Here is a 416-nt window from a genome sequence, read left to right on the forward strand (position 1 = left end):
GATCTGATGCTATTGTTTCTGATCGTGATATGTATGAAAATGCTGTGGAATATTTCATACAGAATACTGCAGCTAAATAAGAGAAATTTAGTGAGGAGGCCGTCGTCAAAGAGAAAAAAATTTCTCCTATTCTATTCATGACAACTCGAAAATGTTATGCGCCTCAGTTGGATTTGCTCATGAACTCAGATCACAAGGAGCATTGCAGAGATGTTTTTGGTTTTTTATGTTAAAAACAGAGAAGAATATGATAAAAATTACCCCATTTTCTAAAATCACCTTATAGTAAAAAAACCTTATCTTAGTGGTGGTGGTTTGATAGCCAGAGTTTGGGCATTTAAGAAATTTGGATATGAATCTGGAGGATTACTGAAAGGGAGCGATGAATGGTGGTCAGAGCAGAGTATTTACAAACC

The 416-nt window shown here is 35.6% G+C and overlaps 1 pseudogene across 1 annotated transcript in view; it reads left to right on the plus strand.

Moving 5' to 3' along the window:
• Positions 1 to 56: 56 nt before the first annotated feature.
• Positions 57 to 416, plus strand: part of TEOVI_000260400:pseudogene — a 655-nt pseudogene continuing 295 nt past the window's right edge. Inside the window, 5 exon segments of the mRNA in view lie at positions 57 to 206; positions 209 to 238; positions 241 to 258; positions 261 to 293; positions 295 to 416. The exon segment at positions 295 to 416 is cut by the window's right edge and continues 13 nt beyond it. Coding sequence covers positions 57 to 206; positions 209 to 238; positions 241 to 258; positions 261 to 293; positions 295 to 416 — 353 coding nt within the window.

This window comes from Trypanosoma equiperdum (genome assembly GCF_001457755.1).
Source record: "Trypanosoma equiperdum strain OVI genome assembly, contig: ctg_572, whole genome shotgun sequence".
Taxonomy (NCBI): domain Eukaryota; phylum Euglenozoa; class Kinetoplastea; order Trypanosomatida; family Trypanosomatidae; genus Trypanosoma; species Trypanosoma equiperdum.